Below are 19311 nucleotides of genomic sequence, written 5' to 3' on the forward strand. Positions count from 1 at the left end.
ACTCCCCTTCCAGGCTGTGACGATGCGACCTGATCATGTGGGACTGCAACTTGATTGGCTCCATCGACTCCCGTGGTATGACTGCTGCATGTCTTGTGCCGGCCACAATGAGCACTTTAAAGTATGCCACACTGCTGCCCCTGCAGCATTGGCACACAGTGCTCGAGAAGGTGGTGGTCGCATCTTATATGCACTGACTGTGTTGTATGAATGCACAGCACAACACCACGGCTCCTCGAATTTTCTCAGAACCTTGGAATAAGGGCATCCACAGATGCGGTGGGAAGATGGAGTCATACGGAAACGATGTTCAGAGTGCCCACTAGCAGGAACGATGACATTGTGATCGGATTCTTGGAGACATCCATCAGCTCTATAGGCGGCTGACAACATGCCCGCCAGTGCCTGCGACTGATCCACCAGAGGGTGCCTGATGCGCCACTACTGGACTGGGGTTTCCCCCACTGCTGACTATTTCCAGCATGGAAGGCTGGACTGCTGGGACGGACTGCAGAGGCAGAGGGGTACTACTCCACCTCTGCAAAATTCAGAGTGCAGTGAGTCTGAGGGAAAATAGCAGAATACAGACAGAAGCGGGGATGGAGCTGATTAACATGACAGCAGAAGTCGTCGTTGGCTTAGCGAACGACATACTGTGCGTAGGCTTCCGTGCATTCTACAGTACTGGAAAGCCATGCTGGACAACAACTGTGGAAGAATGGAAGAAGACTGGATCCCCTAGTCTTTAGTGTTATGAACGGTGCCCTGAAACATAATGTGGGGAACGTGATGACAGCAAATGAAGTAGTGTGCTATGAGGCAGCCCATGGGGTAACTCATCTGGAGATTTTCTGATAGCACGAAGGGAACGGTAACAGCCAAGGAAAGTGAGGATTGCTTGCTCCCTGGGCATCATGTAACAAAGTTTGGTCATCTGAGATTTAAATGTTAGAACAAATCGTTTGGTCTCTCCGTTTCACTGAGGAGAGAAAGGAGCAGTTGTTATGTGCATAATCCCACTGACTTGACAAAACTGACAAAACTCTGTGGACGGGTACTATGAATTGTTATCACTGAACAAAGTTTCTGGAGTCCTTCAATGCAGAAGACACTCTGCAAGGTCTTGATGGTTGCTGAGCTCGTTGTTGATGACATGGGAAAGGACGAAGCAAATTCGACTGAAGGCACTGATCAGCAGAAGCCATCGGGTGCTCCAGAAGAGAACCAGAAAATCGACGCGAACGCGTTGCCATGGCGCTGAAGATTTTGGCCAGCAGAAGAACTGCTGCTTTGGCAGTGCCTGATTTTCAGCACAGGCGCGACTCCGTCCACTCATGTGTTCGATGTCTCGATCCATGCCAGTTCAAGAGCAATGCTGACAGGCGAGTTGCTTAGTTCTCACTACACTCCAATGTCCTTGATGAAGCAACGGCAAAACTCTTCGACGCAAAGACTGAGGAATGATGACACGCATCTGACCATTATCCGTGTACAGGAGAAGGACCCCCGAGCGGCATGACAAGAAGCAATGGATACTGAAGAAGCGGCGAACGCCGGCCTCACGAATCGAAGATCTCGAAGACGACCATCCATCCAGAAAATAATGGAGTGAGACTGACTCTTGAGCAGTAAGTTTGGCGTCCAGAGGAAATGCTTGAAGGGCCGACTGTTCTGCATCTTCAACTTGGAAACACGCAGCATCCGAGGAAATAAAGGCTGCATCCTGTCCTGGAGAGGGTGTCCACACTGGTGTGTTTCGTGACAGCCCAAAACATGATCTCATACTTATAATTGGACAAAATGAGAGACCATCGCTGTAAACTTTGATGCCATCCGATCAGGCAGCCCTTTTGTTGTATTGAACAAGGATGTCAACGGCTTGTGGTTGGTAATTAAGTAGAACTTTCGACCATACAGGTATTGATGGAATTTAGTCACTCCATATTTGATCGCTAATGCCTCTTCCTCTATCCGAGAATAGTTTTGTTCGGTAGGGGTGAGGACCTTAAGACGCGAACGCTATGGGGCATTCCTTACCATCAACTCAGTGAGACAAGCCGGACGTATGTCATATGAACTTGCATCAACTGCCAAAAAGAGCAGCTTGTCTGGATCATAACGCACAAGGCACCGATGAGAGAGAAGAGCTCGTTTAAGGCGCTGAAATGCCTGGTCACACTCGATAGTCCGGTGGAACAGTACTCCTTAATGGCGAAGCCTGTGGAGCGGAGCGGCAATTTGTGTAACATCTGGTAGAAGCTTGATGTAGTAAGAAAGTTTGCCCATATCTGTCTTAAGTTCATAAACATTCGTAGGTGCAGGAAGACGCTGGATGGCTTCCAAATGACGAAGGCAGGGATGGATACCCTGCCCATTTATTACATGTCTGAGATACTCAATTTCAGTGGCAAAGAACGTACACTTGCTTCTGTGACAAGATCTGATATAACTGTTCTAGGTTTGATAAATGTTTCTCAGGATTAGTACCGGCGACTAGCTGCTCGAAAAACCGTTGGAACAGAGCTGAGCAGATGCCAACCACATAGAAGACGTTGAAACTGAAATAGTCCCATGTCTGTATTGATAACCATGAACTATTTGGAAGCGTAATCGAGATGCAACTGCAGGTACGCTTCGGTGAGATCAACTTTGGAAAAATACTTCACTCCATTCAGAACGGTCCATCACATCTTCAGGTTGAGGGATTGGGAACAAATCAACAACTATCTGCAGATTAACCATTACCTTGAAGTAAGCACAAAGCCGTAACTTTCCAGTCTGTTTCTTTATCACCACTACTGGTGATTTCCACTGAGATACTGAAATAGGCCGAATGACGCCAATGTCCTGTAGGCTACGCAATTCGGCCGCAAAGATGTCTCTGAGCAAGCGCGGTACCGGCCGGGTTCTGTCAAACTTAGGCTACACACCCTGTTTAAGGGTGATGTTGGCTTCGAACCCCTTTGCTTTACTGAGTCGCTCTTGAAAAATGTCGGAATATTTGGCACAAATTTTTGCAATTTGGTTCTGAAATTTCTGTAGGGGTATGTGAGAAGCTACTTGAAGTACACTGTCTATAAGATAGAAATCCAACAGTTCGTATGCGTCCATGCCGAAAATTTTAGGTGAATCAAAAGATTCCAACACTACATCTGACTTCTGTAGCGCACAAAGAAACTAAAACATTGTATACAGACAGAACTTCGGTACAGGGAGACAAATGTGGGGAACCGAGGAGCTGATATGTATACTGGTTCAACAAGGTGGCACTAGCTCCCGTATCCAATTGCAGTTGCACCAGTAGCCATTCAATGAACACATCAATAAACAGTTTTTTGTAGTCTTAGTAGACTGTAGAAACAACTGACGTCAGCTGTGATGGAACTTTGCTTCGAAAGTCACTGTGACGTACCCGTCGACGATGTGTACTTGACCTGACGTGTGAAAGGTTGTTAAATTGCTGTTCACAATCAGAGCTTACCACATTAACTGCAGAGCTGTTGGCCTGATTTGAACCCTTGCTAACTGACATTGACACAAATTCACAATTCAAAGCATTGTCTGGAGAATCATCGTCAAAATCTGCACAACCACCACCAAGCGGGTCGGAGGCAGACGGTTGAAGTCCAGGACCGGCCACTTCGCCTGTGGTGGAAGACATGAGTTCCGATACTACTCTTGGTGTGATGGCTTATGAAACAATAGGGATACATTGGGTGACAGAATCCGACTGTGGAAGCTCCTGCCCAGTTATCGACGACACATAGACATAGATAGGGCTGGGAACCACTGAATTCACCTGAGTACTACTGGAAGAGACAGTACCTATGTCCATACGCTGCTGTGTGCGACTAGGCTTACTCTATTGACAAACAATTGAAACATGGCCCCGTTCTCCGCACATAAAACATGTAGCGTTGCAGAATCGATAGTCCTTCCTTTTATGTTGGATGCCACACCGTGTACAAGATTTATTACTATCAGTACGAGACTTAGAGAAAAACGCAGACACAGTTTGGGCTTGGTTACGCGAGATGCGGCGCGTGCGAGTTTCGCGTTGCCAGAGCGGAGTGTTTACTGCACTGACACTTGCTTTGCGTGCACTAGAACCGCACCTTGTACTACCACGCGACAAATGACAGATTCTGAAGATATGTCCTGTTACGCATCGAAACTAACTTTATGACTGTCAGTAATGTTTAGCACGTTCTGGAGGGAGGGCTTTTGATGCCGTGAGATAGGTGCACGTATTCTAGAGTCTGACAAGTTGTGCAGTATCACGTCACTCGATATTTGATCATTAAAATTTTTACCGCAGTCACAAGTAAATCGACACTGTTGTAGCAGCCCTTGGAGTTCCGTGACTCGCTGATAAGTCAACTGATCGGAACGTTGATGTAGACGAAAAAAATTAAACCTTGCAGATGCTCCTAACACTTGTTTTCAAAATAACTGTCTGGCGGTGAGAGGATACGGTCCATCGACAACTGTTCAGGACGGTAGTCAGGACTGAGTTTCAGGCAAAGGTTATAGGCAGAGGTGCCTACTAGAGATAACAAATTTTTTTTCTGTACCTCTAATGATGTACTGCATTATAGATGCTGAGATGTGCCTGCTACTGGTGTTTATATACGTCCCATTCCTCTTGCTGTGGGTCAAACTAACGGAATGGAAATATGACTGGAACTGGTAATGCAGTCTGAGTTCACTGTTGCTGCAGCTGAGTATTCCGAGCGACAGACTATTTTAATGCCGCAATCAACTCATCGGTTTTCTGAGACTGAAAATTACAGACTTCAGTAATGGGAACGACAGAAACAGGTTCTTGTTGTTTTGACATTTTAACAACTCTAAATATACTAGCATGAAAACTAAAAACAGGAGAGCAAAATACACAAGCGACGACAGACAACCACAAAATAGAACCCGAGTGCAGTATGCTGTTCTGAAAACTGAATATCTAAATACCATACAAGAAGAGGAAAAAACCACCAACTCCATTAACAGACACACAAACACTATCAGATCGTTGACAGATGAGAAAAAATTGCCAAATCTCTTAACTCGACGCCAGAGGATCGACTAGAAGCCTGGAAAATTTGTTGTGTCCCAGGTTCAAACTGCCAAATGGAAAGTCGGAATTAATTATAACTTAGAAGATTTATTCTGACAACAAGGGGAAAGATAACTCAGCGTAATCACTCGTGTCCAGGTATGTAGCTGAAGTACATCTCTCATAAACGCTATCACAGTAACTGCATCAAGACTGAGAAGAGACCTGCTCTGTACTTCTGGAGGCCCACCAGATGGCTTCCTTTCCGGGTCGCGACGACGCGACCTAATCACGTGGAGCTGCATCCTGATGAGCTCCGTCGACACCAGTGGAATGACTGCTGCACCTCTTATGGCGCCCCCACTCTGCGCACTTTCAGGTATGCCGCACTGCTACCTCTGGAGCGTTGGCGCACAGTGCTTGAGAAAGCGGTGCCCGCGTCTTTGATTGCGCTGTATGAATGCATGGCACAACATGCAGTTTTTATATTTACGTGGCACAGGACGAGTAAGCGAGAGCCGTTCTACGTTTTCGAATCAACCATAATTACAGAAGGTTCAGTAGTAGAAATGGTAATCTTGAGGCAAATGCAGAAAGCAATGTCGACCTAAAGTTACCACAGATGCAGCCAAGAATAAGCAATTAGGTATTAATAATGTTCCAGGTCTAGGATAAAAATTGCTGTTTTAGTCGAACAACAAAATGTAGATTGTGAATATTATTTGATGATATGGTATATGCAACAAAAGTCATGTAATTATATCTGGGACAGTGATAGCTGTTGCTACTCAAGTAGCAGATAGATTAAATGAAGTTCATCAATATGCAGATGCTGTAGAAATCAACAGTTACGAATTGTGGTATCAGATATTGGGGCATTTGAACTGTGTAAGCATGCGTTTATTGAAGGTAAAATGGCTGATAGGCTGAATTGACAAACATCAATTTTGATGATTGGTATCCAGTCAGGACTGGGAAATGACTTAGATCTAGTAATAAAATAAGGATCCGTGTATTCCTTGCATTAAATGTGAACTGTCTCAACAACTTTGTCCTAAAAAAATGAAGTAGAAGAGCAAAATATCTACTTGATATAATACAGTCCTATGTCTGTGGACTCAGTGACTGTGACTTTGTAGGAAGGAACATATTATCATTTCACTTTAATGTGTGATACTTCAAGAATATAAGATGGACATAAACAATAGCAAAACAAGGGCAATGGGACACAGTTGGAGTAAATCAGGTGTTTCTGAGGATATTAGATTAGGAAACAAGACACTAAAAGTCATGGATGGCGTTTTCTATGTGGGCAGCAAAATAACTGGTGATGGCCAAAGGAGAGATAATATAAAATACAGACTGACATTGGTAAAAAATAGTTTTTGAAGAAAAGAAATTTGTTAACGTCATATGTAGATGCAAGTGTTAGAGAGTCTTTTTTTAAGATGTTGGTCTGGAGTGTAACCTTGTTAAGAAGTGAAACGTGAACGATAAACTGGTCAGACAAGAAGAGAATAGATGCTCTTGAAACATGGTGCTACAGAGTGATGTTGAAGACTGAATGGGTCGATCATGTAACCAATGAGGAGATGGTGAATAGAAGTGGGGAAAAAGCAATTTGTGTCTTAACTTGACTAAAAGAAGGGATCAGTTGATGCGATACGCTCTGCAACATCAAGGGATCACTGATTTAGTATTGGAGGAAAGTGAAGGGTGTAAAAACTGTAAAAGGAGACCAAGAGATAATTACAGTAAGCAGGTTCAAAAAGGTGTAGGTTGCAGTAGTTATTTAGAGATGGAGAGGCTTGCATGAGATAGAGTAGCATTTAGAGCTCCAAAAAACCAGTCTTTGCCCTGAAGACCATGGCAACAACAACAGCATGTCAAGAATTTGATCCAGTTACATGCCAGCACCAACAAAAGATGTGTGTGATACTTTCATTGAGTTCAGAGCACGAGTAGAAAATAAAACTGATCGAAAAATTAAAATATTTCAAACATATAATGGAAAAACAATTGTCAATTGTGAACATGAATCGAATTCGACATGAAACAATTCCTTACACGCTGGAACTAAAAGGAGTTATGGATTGTCCGATTGGATGAACTCTGAAAAGGAAAGATCGAGGTTGACAGATGCAGGACTAAGCGAACAATTTAGGGCTGAAGCGATTTAAGCGAAGAGTCAATCTCCTACAAAAGTTTCTCAAAATGTTACTTCTGAAGAAATTTGAAGTAGTCATATCGACAGAAAAACGAACAAAGAATTTATCTTGTTAGGTATTGTGAAGGTTGCAAATTATAACATCCGACTGATTTAGATTCACGAAGGACTTTTGTGAAGGCTGGTGTTGTGCAGTCCACCAAAAATTCAAAATACTGCTGTGGAAATAACATCACAAATGGTAGTGTGACTGACGAAAATGGTGTGGGTATCTCTCAGCTGGCTCATTACCAAACATCATTGAAAAAGTAGTGGAACCAACACAACCTACTGATGTTAATAGAAACACAGTTTATCTTGAATCGGCACAAAATGACACTGAACAGCAATGAGTGACAATGTATCTTTCATATACAGAACCTGCATTACACAAATTTAGAAAATCATCCCATCATACGAAACAGAACGCTAAGCATTTCAGAAATGACTGTTAATTTTGCCGGTATTATTGAGCCAAATTCATACAAAGAAGCAACTTGTTGTGATGGCTGTGAAAAACGAAAGAAGCCTTAAATGGTGAACATCAGTCATTACTTGAAAACGAGATTTATATTTTGACTGACTTACTAGCAGGCAGAAAGAAAACAATTCAAAATAATTATTCATAGTCAAAGTAACAACTTGTGGTGAAACTGAACGTTGTAAGGCTCGTTTCGTCACAAAAGAATGTTTCCAGATACCAGTAGTAAACTTTAATGAAGTGCTGTCTCATTTTGTTTGTCATTTTTCATTTTGTGCACTTTAGCTTTAGTAGCTGAATATGATCTTTACAGTGAGCACCTGGATGTTTGAACCATGTTCCTATACAATGACCTTGGTTAAAAAGTTTACTTTCATCAACTCTATTATCATCATCTTCCTCCTTTCGCAATATGGAATGTCTCTATATCATGAAAGAATATTTTTTCATTGGATAATATAATGCTACATGTCCCTCTCTTACAATTAATTAAATTATCCACTCTTTACATGGATGAGAGATATATAAAAGAACACGATTTTTCACTTTTTCTGATATATAGCAAATGAATCTGGGAACATAAATTTCTAAATGGATTACATTACATTAATACTTGTTCCATAGATCATGAATATGACATTTCATAATGATGGGAAATGGGTCAGTTTAACATAAGTCTTCACTACACAGTTTTTTACAGTTACTGCTTCATATCTAAAAATTCATCTACTGAGTAGCAAGAGTTGACATTCAGAAGTTCTTTTAATTTTTGAAAATGTTGGTTGGCTATCTGGAAGAATTTTAACGCCATTTATCAAATGACCAAAGATTTTTGGGGGCAGCATAATTCACCCTTTAAGTGCCAAAGTCAGATTTGGCCCAGAATAATGAAGATCATCATTTCTTCTAGGTTGCAGCTGTGCAGTTCGCTATTATTTTTGAATTGGGAATGTAAAAAAAATATTTTTCCTCTTAATGACGAATTTCCCAAAAAATGATGCCATATGAAAGCAGTGAATGAAAATGGCGCAGCTAATTCTTATTTTTTGGGTGTGATTCTATATTGCTATCATCAGCGAAAAGAACTAGCTTTGCATCCTCATGGTTGCAGAATGTCAAATCATTAATATATATTAAGAACAATAAGGGACCCAAGACTGATCCCTGTGGAACACCATCTTGATACCTTCCCAGTTAAAGGACTCTGCTGATTTTTGTAGTCTAACTGTACTGTTAATTTCAACCTTCTGCATTCTTCCAATTAAATATGAACTAAACCATTTGTGCACTGTCCCACTTATACCACAATACTTAAGCTTATCTAGAAAAATTTCATGGTTCATACAGTCAAAAGCCTTTGAGAGATCACAAAATATCCTAATGGGTGATGTTTTCTGTTGAAAAGCCTTCCTGAAAATCATACCAATATTTTGTTAATACTCCATTTTTACAAATATATGAGCTATTCTTGAATACATTACTTTTTCAAAAATTTTGGATAATGTTGTCAGAAGTGAGATTGGACAATAGTTGTTAGCATCAGACCTATCCCATTTTTTTATGGAATGATTTAACAATAGCATCTTTCAGACTATCTAGAAAAATACCCTGTTTCAGTGAGCTACTACATATATGACTGAGAATCCTACTCTTCTGTTGGGAACAAGCTATTAGTACTCTGTTGAAAATGCCATCAATTCTATGTGAGCTTTTACTTTTGAGTCAGTTTATTATTTTCCTAATTTCAGCAGGAGAGTTTGGTTGAATTTCAATTTTATCAAATTGCACAGGTATTGCATCTTCCATATATAGCCTTGCATTTTCTAATGAATAGCTGGAGCCTATGTTCTCTATAACACTTAAGAAATGATTATTAAAAATATTTTCTACTTCTGACATTTTGTTAACGAACTTTTCATTGAATTTTCCTGTGCTCTCAGTTGTCCTGTTTCCCTTTTAACAATATTCCAAATTATTTTAATTTTATTGTCGGAGTGCAAATATGAGACATAATGGACACACTTCTGGACTTTTTATGAACTTTTCTTAATATAGTGCAGTAATTTTTATAATGTTTCACTGTTTCTGCCTCATTATTCCTCCTAGCTATAAGATACATTCACTTTTCTGTTACATGATATTTTTATCTGTTCAATAAGCCACAGCTTTTTAGATTGCTTCTTACAATTATGTTTCACTGTTTTGTTAGGGAAACTGTTTTCAGATATACTCACAAGGGTATCATGAAATAGGTTAATTTTTAAATTAGCATCAGGTTCGCTGCACACCTCAGCCCAGTCTAACCCTTGCAAGACTTCCCTGAAATGTTAAATTCTTAAATTGTTAACTGAGTGCCCTATTTCAGAAGACTGCTTTGCATTATTGTATGGAGCTATGTCATATACCGTAACTACCTGTGGATCAAGACCAGAAATACCATACTTAACAGGAAACGTTTTTATTTGATTAAATTTATCTTGGTCTGTAAAAACATTGGTCTGTAAAAACATACTCAGTGTACTGCTTTCCTGTACTTCCTTAGTAGGAAAATCAATAACTGATGTCAAATTAAAAGAACCAAGTAATACTTTAAGGTTGTCTATCAGACTCTTTCAGAAAACCTATATTTAAATCCCCACAAATAATAATTTGCTTCCCTCTGTCTGACAGATAGTACAACAAAGAACCCAAGGTTTTCAGGAACAGCTGAAAATCCCCCAAAGGGGACCTATAGGTATCTACAATTATTTTCATTTTTATTTTACAGTCTAGTTCCATAGAACCAAACTGAGGATTAAACCTCCAAGGTCATGAAATGTGTCAGTACATGAAATTACAACATAACAATAATAACAGATTAAACAAAATGTTTATGAACCCAAAAAAGACAAGCCATATAACAAAGGAATCAGCTTAATTTTCCAAGGAACCCCACGACAGAATAGAAGGAGTGGCCTATGAGGATACGGTTCTGTTTCAGTTTCGATCTGAAAGAGCGTGAATTACTGCTAAAATTTTTGAATTCTCGTGGTAGCTTATTTAAAATAGATACAGCAGTATACTGCACACCTTTCTGCACAAGAGTCAAGGAAGTGCGATTCAAATGCAGATTAGATTTCTGCCTAGTATTAACTGAGTGAAAATGCTGGTTCGTGAGAATAAGCTGATATTGTTAACAAGAAACTACTGTAAAGGATATGTACAGGGTTATTACAAATGATTGAAGCGATTTCACAGCTGTACAATAACTTTATTATTTGAGATATTTTCACAATGCTTTGCACACACATGCAAAAACTCAAAAAGTTTTTTTAGGCATTCACAAATGTTCGATATGTGCCCCTTTAGTGATTCGGCAGACATCAAGCCGATAATCAAGGTCCTCCCACACTCGGTGCAGCATGTCCCCGTCAATGAGTTCGAAAGCATCGTTGATGCGAACTCGCAGTTCTGGCACGTTTCTTGGTAGAGGAGGTTTAAACACTTCACCATTAAGAAAAAATGTTTCTTCATCACTGAAAACAAGTTTCGCACTGAACGCATCCTCTTCCATGAGCTGTTGCAACCGCGCCGAAAATTCAAAGCGTTTGACTTTGTCATCGGGTGTCAGGGCTTGTAGCAATTGTAAACGGTAAGGCTTCTGCTTTAGCCTTTATCCGTAAGATTTTCCAAACCGTCGGCTGTGGTACGTTTAGCTCCCTGCTTGCTTTATTCGTCGACTTCCGCGGGCTACGCGTGAAACTTGCCCGCACGCGTTCAACCGTTTCTTCGCTCACTGCAGGCCGACCCATTGATTTCCCCTTACAGAGGCATCCAGAAGCTTTAAACTGCGCATACCATTGCCGAATGGAGTTAGCAGATGGTGGATCTTTGTTGAACTTCGTCCTGAAGTGTCGTTGCACTGTTATGACTGACTGATGTGAGTGCATTTCAAGCACGACATACGCTTTCTCGGATCCTGTCGCCATTTTGTCTCACTGCACTCTCGAGCGCTCTGGCAGCAGAAACCTGAAGTGCGGCTTCAGCCGAACAAAACTTTATGAGTTTTTCTACGTATCTGTAGTGTGTCGTGACCATATGTCAATGAATGGAGCTACAGTGAATTTATGAAATCGCTTCAATCATTTGTAATAGCCCTGTATATCGAGAGAGCAATGCCAGAATACCCAGACTAATGAATAGCGGTCGATAAGAGGTTCGCAAACTTACACAACTTATTGCCTGAACTGCCCGTTTCTGAGGCAAAAATATACTTTGAGAATGGGAAGATTTACTGCAAAATATAATACCATACTCATAAGCGAATGAAAATAAGCAAAGCAGACTACTTTTAGTGTCGAACTATCATTTACTTCAGATATAGTTGGAACAGTAAAAATGGCAGCATTAAGTCTTCGAACAAGATCGTGAACATGGGCTTTCCAAGACAGTTTACTATTTATCTGAACACACAGAATTTTGAACTGTTCAGTTTCACTAATCTCATAGAGCTATCATTGTTTAGTTTAAGCTCATAGGCGCATGCTTCTATATGTTGCTCTGTACAAAGGGAGAGAAATATTTGTGTTTGTTCTATAAATATGAAGGAACCACTAACTGACTTGTTTACTAAGCCATTACCAAGTGAACAATTTGGAAGAGCTACGAGATCGTTTAAATGTTATCAAAGTAGGTTGAGAGTTATTTCAGTTGAAGAGGCATATTGAGGATTGCAATTCAAATTCGTCAAAGTATTGTTTTCCAGTATAGTTTCGTTTTAGATGGCAACTATGATACAGTATCTTTTTATCCTGTTCGTTGATATGTGGTTATCATGTTATTCGGTTTCACAAGTATCTTATAATTTGTGTGCTTGAGGAATGCTCACATCTCTCTAAATTTATGATCAACCAATTTACGTTTCACTGCAAATGGAAGGACGAGAAACACTGGGCTGACGAAACAGTTGTGTCAAACATGTTTCGCATGCCAATTTTGCTGCGATCTCCTGTCCTCACGCTGTATTGCGTTCTTGCAGATTAGTTGTGCGCAGAATCTGGCGCAGTCCTTTGTGCAGACAACTTGTTGCGTATATGTCGGCTCAGATATCTTTGTTTTCTGCTACCCTTATTACATTTGTATACTTTGGAAGACTTGTGACAACCGGTTGTGATGTTATGATGCGGTAAAGTGGGCGTTGAAAGTGGTTTGTGCCGCATTCAGAAAGATAGACCATGAAACTTTTCAAATTAATAGTACATCACAAATCGTTTAGTGGTACGTCGTAATTTTGTGATACTTATTTAACGTGGTGCTTGCCATTTATCAACAGCAATGAGAAGTTGCGATTGCCATCGGTCTTACCATAGCCCCAACAAATTGTAAAGATCGGGACGTGTCAGGATACTAGTTTTGAGGGCAATGGTTTTTAAAGAGTGACCTTTATCAGCAGTCGTGGTATAATACACTTCACAACAACTAGTGTAATTTTTGTTGGCCCAATTGGCGTTGTATCTCCTTTAGCTGTACGGTAATGAAACATAGTGCACCACAAGTCTTCACTGCGACTTGAGTACATAACCGTAGAATGTACAACTCTGTAGCGTCTCGGAGTGTCTACACACATCAAATAATGCGAGCCCCATCGCTGTTGCAGATGCGCTATAGATGTATTAGAGGACAATCAGCTGTTCTTCACACAACGTCACTAGATCCAACTACGATATTTTTAATACTACCTGTGTGCAGAGAGCTTAAACCAAGCACCCTGATTGTATTTTAAACACTGTCTGTTGTCTGTACATCACATCTATTTACGGGTGTGACACTGTGAAAAGAAAATATTGAATTGTATGTATTTAAACCTGATGTGCCCAGTTCATGGTTCAAGTGTGGTATTGGAATCCCCTGCCCTCCCCCAAAGTCTTGGTCGAGGTGACAGGCTGATGGGTAGCATAACCTAGGTTATGTTTAAAGGTTACAGTTTGGTTGTGAGTTGACGTACCAGTGAATGTGAAAGCCAAATAAAGGTTGTGGTAAAAAACTAACTGGTAGTGCAGCCTGATGTTTATGTCCATGATGTGTTGAAAAGTCCCAGGGTGGCCCAGTGCATAACTTACCAAGTTCAGTGTGGTTCAAAATGGTGATTAAAGAGTAGCAAAGGACACTCGTGTATTCCCTAACAAGTGCCCTGTTGCCTGATCATATGCAAATTATTGAGCTGCCACTATACACAGCAGGTAAAAAATGCTGGGAAAATATTACTTGATAAGGTTGTCAGCAAGCAGCTTTATTAAACTTTGACTGGTTACTTTACCAAAAAAGATAATGTTTCACATCATTGTATTGTTGTGCCGTCTCATTTCCTTCAGTTATGAACAATAAAGTTGTTTTTCTCTCTCCTAGTACTGCAATTTTTGTCATGTTAGTTACCAAGCAGCACACTGTCATGTACAATAAGACGTGCATGGAGTAGCAAAAGCAGGATACATATAGATGAGATAGATACAAGTAAGATGAAGGTGAAGCTTTCCATCTACCCAAAGCTCTGACTCCACAGTGCTTTACTATGCTTGGCCCTATTAACAAGTGGTATGCCATTGCCTTCCTCTGACCTTTGAACTGACACCCAACCAAGCATTGGGGGAGCTACAGGTTAATGTGGATTCTGAACACAGTGGAACTTGGCTTTTTTCACCTTTACAAACAATGCTAGAAGTGAAAAGTGCCAGATAAAAATTCAAAATTCAACAACAAAGTAGAAGGGAAAGAAGAAGATACAAGATATTAGTAGTTATGGTCAGAGGTCAGGGAATAAGTGTAAGAAATAAAATTAAAGATGAAGGAATGTAGTCAGGAGATATAAACTTATATGATGGAAGAAGTGTTTAGGGATGACTATGAGAATGATACTGTAAATTCCATCATTTGCCAAGAGGGTACACTTACATTATATTGCCAGTTACATATGTTCACATTTGCTTCACCTTTATTTTAATTTCTAATTACTTCTTCATGCTGTCTTTATAAACTTCTATTTTGTAACTCTTTGAGACTTGCAAGTTGCTCTAAGTAGCTTGCTTTTATCCCTCAAATTCATAAGGAACATTCAGTGGTGCATAACTTGTGTGCTTAATGAACCTGACAGCTGCCTGTTTTTCAGTACCTTGCTTGTCTTTGCTTACTCTCTGTCAGTGGCTTATTTTGTTGTTAATGTCTGCGTGAGCTCAAACGTAAGAACTGTTTCTTCACCATTGTAACTAATGTTATGCCCCCCCTCTCTTCCTAATTTTATGTTCAGAGTTGTTGGGGAAGGCCAGATAAAGTTATAGATACAAATAAAAGGTGCTAAAATGGATGAATACATTTTAATCTGCTCTTTGTAGTGCATCAACTGTTGATATATTATCAGTCATCTTTCATTGTTAACAGTTTACCTCTCCTCAAATCAAGTGAGGTGGAGCAGTGATTAAGACACTGCACTGTTATTGAGAAGCACTGCCTGGGTATTATGATAGATAGTTGGAAAATAAATAAATAAATCATGGAGTGGAAGCACCTTTCCTTCTTTTATCAGAAGTACTTCATTCATTAATTGGAATGGCTGCTAGAAGAATGTCAGTCAAGCACATTGTCTACACTCCACCTGTGTTAATGATCTTGATATTGAGGCATTAAACTAAACTATATCTTCCTCTCTTTGTACATTTGCTCTGGTATCTGTAGTCATTATATACCAGAGTAGGCCAATAAGTATCTGAATTTTCATTCTAATCATTTGTAGACAGAATGTCAATCCTAAGGGACCGGGTTCAATTCCCGGTGTGGTCGGAGATTTTCTCCGCTCAGGGACTGGGTGTTGTGTAGTCCCAATCATCATCATCATCATCATCATCATCATCATCATTTCATCCCCATTGATGTGCAAGACGTTGAAGTGGCATCAAATCGGCAGACTTGCACCCAGTGAATGGTCTACCCGACATTTATTATGGCTTTGTCCGTTCACCAACTGCTAGATTGTACTGTTCTCTTCACTTGTGAAAGGTTGCAGTGTTGCCATATCAGTATGATTTGCTCTTGTGTGAAGTAAAGATGGTGGTGCCACTCTGCTTTTCACAATGAAGATAAGTGCTCTGTAACCTGTATCAGGAGCTGAATTTTATGGAAGACTTTAAACACAATATGGGGAATAGATCTTACTGTGGTGAAGGTTTTTCTAGTGGATTGAACAATTCAGAAGTGTGTAAACGCAAGTGAAAGATGAGAAAACGGCAGGATATCCAGTCTTATCCACAACTAATGTCAACATTAAGCAAATTCATGGGCTGTTTTTGAGTAACCATTGAGCGACTGCTGATGAAGATGCAGACTATATTGCATATTAGTTGTGGTTCTGGGTCGACAGAAGCGTCCGATCCCACACGTCGGCTTTGACCCGTGACGTAAGGATGTTGTCTTGTGTGACGTCATGACGGCGCGGAGTTTGCTTTGAGTGTGGCTGTCTCCAGTTCTGTTTTATCTTATTTTATTTACTTTTCTGATGTGCTCGTTCTATCTCGTGAGATTTTTTTTAAATTTAAAAACACTTATTACTTATTTTAATTATCTGTTTCCTCCGATTTCTGTTTTAGTTTATTATATTTATCTTTCTGATCTGTTCGTTCTATCCCGTGAGATTTTTTTTTTTAAAAGACAAAAAACACTAATCAGCTACTGAAGCATCTTTATCTTCTATGGCTTGCAGGGGTTACGACCCCTGGGGAGGTATTCATGCATAGCTGTCTTCACTTACACGTTGTAGCTACGCAAGGCGTCTAAATTTGTTTATATTTAGTTTGCCCCCCCAAACACCCCATTTCCCGCGCTTGTCCCGTTAGTGTCATTAGGCTTCTCGTGGAAAGTGTGTGTGTTTGTTTTTGTTTCCGCCATATTTGTGACGTCATGAGTCAAAGCAAACGGGCGGGATTGGACGCTTATGATGTCACCTGTAACAGTTTCAAACTTTGTACAGTCTCTGAAATAAAAGTCCCAAAACAACTCAGCGAAGAGCACAAGCACCATTGTGTGAGAATTTGTATGCTGCTGCCTGATCATCACGGTAATGAGGAAGAAATGTTTTTGAAGCAAAACATCATTGGAGATGTAACATGCATTCATAACTTTGGACCAGAGAGAAAATGCTGGGGCATGAAGTGGAAACATTTTTGATCCCCGGAGAGAAAGAAATTAAAAGAGTGAGCATGTTGCAGGAAATGTGATGTTCCCAGTTTTTTAGTACTTACAAGGACAAATTCTGGAACATCATCTGGAAAGGGTTAAGAGGAAACAGTCAACATTCCAGTGATGTGCTTTGCAATGAGTCAAAGCATACAATTTCAAACAAACACTAAGGCCTGTTGTCCCTTGCAACCATTGTACCCACCCACTCACCCACCCACGACAAAGTGTGTCCACACATTGCTGCTCATATTGTTCTATCCCATCAGATGGTGTATTTGGAAGTGTTGGAGCAATGTGCACAGAGTCATGATGACCCCCCCCCCCCCTCCACAAATTAGATTTCCATTAATTCTGATTAAAGCAGTGCATCCATGGCTTGCCTGTAGGTTAACTGAAATTTGTGATACCACCTGTCTGCTTTGACCTGTGATGTAACTGCTGTGTGATGTCATGGTGGTGTGACAGGACAACTATGTTGAATAATGATTTAAATTTTATGCTGTTGTAGTAAATTAGGAAAATGTCCAAGCACTTTGTCTTCCTCTTGTATTGCATTCATCTTGACATCTTGATCTAACCATATCCTTATTGGTCACTACATTTTATAATACCCTTGTACTAGTAACAGTCTAGTAGGCAATGCGAGCAATTCACTTCAGCTCAGTTTGGTGTACTTACTCAAAAACTGCCAATGTTGTATATTACTCCAGTGCTTTTTCAACTATATATTTGAGCACATATTTTACTGAAGCTTGATTCTTGTGCAGTTTCTCTGAAAATATACAGAAATGAATTCAAATGCCCACCACTGCCACCAGTGTAGTGAAAGTAATGCATCCCATAGAGCTTCCAACGTCTTAGTAATTTTTCCTTTTTCTTCGGCAGAAGAAGGCAAGTCACCTTCCTGGTCTCTCAGCACAAGTGTGTTTACTGTCATTAATGTGTATGCGGAAAAAACTATCTGTTTGAATGACAAGATAGTAATTATTTAGAAGTACCTTGCATCTCAAATACTTTTCTTGGGTTTCTGCCAGTTAAAACTGTGCATCTGAAAATGTCAGACAGTTGTTTCAATGAAGTGTTGTGGCACAGTGTTAACTGGCGGCAAACCTAAGACGTTTATTTCAAACAGATGTACCAGGAAACCCAGAAAAATCATACCTGCCATCTATTAATGGACTGCTGGATGCGCCATACTGTACAATGCATGTTGATTACTCTTTGAAATAGGCTAAAATAAGTGTTGATGCTGCCAGTAGATGTGATAGTCATAACACTTGATCCTAAACATTACTGGCACTTCAAGTACATTGTTCTGTTTCAATCTGCATGCCTCTTTTTATGTTTGCTACTCACCATATAGTGGAGATGCTGAGTCGCGATAGGCACAACAAAAAGATTCACATAATTATAGCTTTCAGCCATTAAGGCCTTTGTCAGCAGTACACACACAAGGGAGTGGCAGACACTGAAGTGTTGCAGTTTAGATGGAGGGCAGGAGAGAAGGTGCAGAAGGGGGAGGGGGTAAGTAGCGGAAAGGAGAGAAATAAAAAGAAATTAAAAGACTGGGTGTGGCGGTGAAATGACAGCTGTGTAGTGCTGGAATTTGAACAGGGTGGGGGCTGGATGGGTGAGGACAGCGACTAATGAAGTTTGAGGCCAGGAGGGTTATGGGAACATAGGATGTATTACAGGGAAAGTGCCCACCTGCGCAATTCAGAAAAGCTAGTTTTGGTGGGAAGGATCCATATGGCACAGGCTGTGAAGCAGTCATTGAGATGAGGGATATCGTGTTTGGCAGCGTGTTCAGCAGCAGGGTGGTCCACTTGTTTTTTGGCCACAGTTTGTTGGTGGCCTTTCATGTGGACAGACAGCTTGTTGGTTGTCGTGCCTACATGGAAAGCAGCACAGTGGTTGCAGTTTAGCTTGTAAATCACATGACAGGTTTCACAGGTAGCCCTACCTTTGATGGGATAGGTGATGTTGGTGACTGGACTGGAGTAGGTGGTGGTAGGAGGATGTATGGGACAGGTCTTTCATCCAGGTCTATTACAGGGGTATGAGCCATGAGATAAGGGATTGGGAGCAGGGGTTGTGTAAGGATGGACGAGTATATTGTGTAGGTTCAGTGGACGGCGGAATACCATGGTAGGAGGGGTGGGAAGGATAGTGGGCAGAACATTTCTCATTTCAGGGCACGATGAGAGGTAATCGAAACCCTGGCGGATAATGTAATTCAGTTGCTCCAGTCCCGGATGGTACTGAGTTGCAAGGGGAATGCTCCTCTGGCTGGACTGTGGGACTCTGGGAGGTGGTGGGAGACTGAAATGATAGGGCATGAGAGATTTGTTTCTGTACGAGGATGGGAGG

General features: G+C 40.7%; 1 protein-coding gene across 4 annotated transcripts in view; it reads left to right on the forward strand.

Moving 5' to 3' along the window:
- The first annotated feature begins 12867 nt into the window (after positions 1 to 12867).
- The window catches only part of LOC124798396 (GATOR complex protein Iml1), a 547410-nt gene continuing 540966 nt past the window's right edge, over positions 12868 to 19311 (forward strand). For all 4 annotated transcript variants that reach the window (XM_047262170.1, XM_047262989.1, XM_047263070.1 and 1 more), the window contains exon 1: positions 12868 to 12996. In XM_047262170.1, coding sequence (XP_047118126.1) covers positions 12954 to 12996 — 43 coding nt within the window. In that variant the 5' untranslated portion in view covers positions 12868 to 12953. The remainder of the gene's footprint in view (positions 12997 to 19311) is intronic.

The sequence above is a fragment of the Schistocerca piceifrons genome, chromosome 1 (assembly GCF_021461385.2).
Source record: "Schistocerca piceifrons isolate TAMUIC-IGC-003096 chromosome 1, iqSchPice1.1, whole genome shotgun sequence".
Classification (NCBI taxonomy): domain Eukaryota; kingdom Metazoa; phylum Arthropoda; class Insecta; order Orthoptera; family Acrididae; genus Schistocerca; species Schistocerca piceifrons.